Consider the following 3,213-nt stretch of genomic DNA (forward strand, 5'->3'; position numbering starts at 1 on the left):
TGGCATTACTAAAGACAAAATAACTTCAATTTAGCATCTCACATTTTGGTGATTTGGGGTATCTCTAGGTTCTATCTTAATTTATAGAGAAACTGAGAGTTTAATGAATTGCTCCGTCAAAAAAGGGAAACATTACATATTGCTTTAGTGTAGAGAGTAGGAAAATTGGGGCAAGAAAATGATTTATTGGCTCCATACAGGGATCAGAAGCTATATTTGTGAAATCTGTGGCTTTTCCCCCTCATTTGCTTACACTGAAATCTCATTCTAAACAAACAAACAAAAAAATCCTGCAGAATGATTCAGTTGTTGAGAAGTTCTCTGTGCGGTCTGCCAGATTAACTGTACAAGTTTCTCAATCCAAAATGAATAGTGAGCATTAAAAATCAGAGAAACTGCACTTAAATATGCTTGAATTCTGTGACAATGGATGGTTCTCAATCCTGACTCAGGTTACATTGAGAGTCAAGAGGTCTTCTGCAGACAGGTGGCTCTGCTTTTGACACCAAGCGACCTTTCTTAAAAGTAGTTCCTGTGCAATATTTTAAAACACCATCACTCTGTCAGCAAAACGATTGTCACAGGAAGCACAGGGCACATTTTCCTCTACTCAGTGAGTTATAGTGAGCCACAAAACATCAGAAGGAACTGAATCTGAGGTGAGAACAACTCAGAAACAATTTCAGAGTTACCAAGAAGAATGCCCCAGAAGAAATGTGTATTTAGTGCAGTAAGACTTCCTGAAATTTAAGTGTAAGTTAAGTTGTGGATAGATGGATTTCCTATATTGATAAATAATTTTACAAATAATCACTCAATAGTATTGTAGTTAATACAGTTATATTTGGCAAGGGTGGTTTGGGGGAAAAAACCTCAGTTACTGATTACATTTTCCCAGAAACACGTTTCCACATCAAGATCATTCCGACTAAAAAAAAAAAAAAAAAAAAAGAACCAAACTACCCACAAAAGTCATAACTAGCACTCTATTCTATACAAAATATCTATACTTGTCCTCACCAACATTATTTATGCATTCTTTCAATTCACAAAAGTACAAGTCAAAAATCCTCAGGTGCTTGTCACTATCAACTCATGGGGACCACCCCAACACCCCCTTCCCCACTTATTCCCATCCTGGGTGAAAGCTGGTCAGAAGACTGAATTATTATCCTGGAGGAATTATGAACTGAAGATTTGCAAGAAAGGCAATATGTACTTTTTCAAAAGAGGAAATTAAATGCATTTGAATACTACTGAATGATGTTTACCATTTTACCCTGCATTCCGAACTCTTATTTACTTCTGTTTGGTGGATGAAATGAATGGAGGAATACAACATAAAGTAATATGCATGTATTCTGAGCACAAAGTCTGGTGAATGAAGAGAATTGAATAAGGTTAGACCAAGTAGCCTTAACAAGTGATGCAAAGACATTATAACCACGACAGTGGTCACAAAATGCTGGAGCTACCAGCACCCAACAATAACAAAAAATTACAAGCGTTTATTAAATACTTGCTAGACACATGAAAAAGAAAACAATCTGTCAGGGATCACAGGATCCTAACGGCCAACCAGGTTAGCCTGTTCTTGAACCTCTGCCGGAAGGTGCTCATCACATGCCGGAGCACCGTGATGAGCGTGTCCTTCTCCTGTCTCACCAGGTGGCAAGCCCGTGAGGACACAGGCAGTTGCCCCATGTCATCACGGCCCAGGTCACAACAGTGCGCATGCTTCCTTCCCCAAGCACGGCTCGTGGTTTGATTAGGTTCGTATGAGGGGCGCTCTTTCATCTGCAGTTCCCTCATCTGTGGATCCCTGTCCTCTGCACGCAAGCCAGGTGAAGATCAGACCAAAGAACACACCCAGTGCCATGATAATGTAGGGTATGTTGGTGACAATCAGAGTAGTGTTAATCACAGACTTCAGTCGACTTGCAGTCTCTTTATCAATGAGAACACTCTCATTGATGTACATCACTAGGAAAACCAGGGTTTGAATGTTTCCTGTTTCAATGAAGTCATCTAATTTTCTGACATAAACGTTGATTTGGAACCTCTTGGCTGCTCTTAGGATAACTCCAGTCAAAGGACTGATGTCCACAAACGTCTCATGATATTCCTTATTTGGATGCATGCCTTCAATGGCAGAGACAAACTTTTCGTCTGCCTGGTAGAAGTGTGGGAAAGATATAATAATAGGTGCACCATTCTTGCAGACGCTGACATTCAAAACTCCTGAGCCCAGGCAGTTTCCTTTAGGTATACAGAAGCCAGCGTTGTCTGAGGTATTGGCTAATATTTCTGCAGGCACCTTATACCTCAAGGCAGGCAGTCCCTGGACACTCTCAAAGTCACTGAAAGTTATTTACACTGACCTGCAAAAATCAGATGGGAAGACATAAAGGACTTCATCTTTGGTGATTAAATGGGTGAAAAGAGTCTCCATCTGCTCCGTTGATCATATTGCACTCATCTGCTGTCCACCAGTCAAGCGACGTTTTTCCATTCCATTCCACAATCTTGGAAAAGTTAAGGTAATTGTCTTCTCCAGTTAGAAAAACATAGTCTCCGTCATTAGTCCCATTTTTCCCATAAAACAAGCCAAAATAGGGAGAGACGTCGTGTTTGAAAACGCTGATGAGGGATAAGATTTCATCTTTGTAACCCCAGAGCAGTTCATCCACCGTGTGGGTCACAAAGAGCTTCTGCCGATAGGCCTTCAGCAGGGCCTCGATGAGCTCCCGGAGTAAGGGCAGCTGGCTCCATTCCATGGCGGTCAATGCAGGAATATTTATTGTTCTAAGTAAGTCAATTTTCGGGTCTCCAACAGATTTGTCTCATTCGAAAACATAGGCCTTGTTGCTCACAGCAGATATTGTTGTTCCATTATCTCCAAATTGAATTTCGTCTTTGTTTCTGAGTTCCCTGTACATGTATGGCCCCACTTCTTCCAACCAAGGGGTCTCCCCATTGAGGATTTCCTCTGGATTAGTGACATTGAAGAAATAGAACTGGGTGTACACAGGCAGAGGGGACTTCTTCCATGAGTCAAAGGTCTCGGAACCGTTCCTTAACACGATATTCTGAGGCACAGGGTGGGGAGGTCACCCCTACAATACTGCAATTTTAAATCAGTAGTATTTTTTCTGATTTTTAAATGAAAGTAGTACTATAATATCTTTAATTTACAGGAAGCTCTTTTACTTT

The 3,213-nt window shown here is 40.8% G+C and overlaps 1 protein-coding gene across 1 annotated transcript; it reads right to left on the reverse strand.

Annotated features, from left to right (window-relative positions):
- Positions 1 to 1,341: 1,341 nt before the first annotated feature.
- Positions 1,342 to 2,973, reverse strand: LOC101110539 (lysosome membrane protein 2-like). Its single transcript, XM_042234382.2, is given in 2 exon segments — positions 1,342 to 2,431; positions 2,433 to 2,973. Coding segments are annotated over 2 exon segments (1,008 nt in total). The 5' UTR covers positions 2,778 to 2,973; the 3' UTR covers positions 1,342 to 1,768.
- Positions 2,974 to 3,213: the final 240 nt, after the last annotated feature.

The sequence above is a fragment of the Ovis aries genome, chromosome 17 (assembly GCF_016772045.2).
Source record: "Ovis aries strain OAR_USU_Benz2616 breed Rambouillet chromosome 17, ARS-UI_Ramb_v3.0, whole genome shotgun sequence".
In the NCBI taxonomy this organism is placed as follows: domain Eukaryota; kingdom Metazoa; phylum Chordata; class Mammalia; order Artiodactyla; family Bovidae; genus Ovis; species Ovis aries.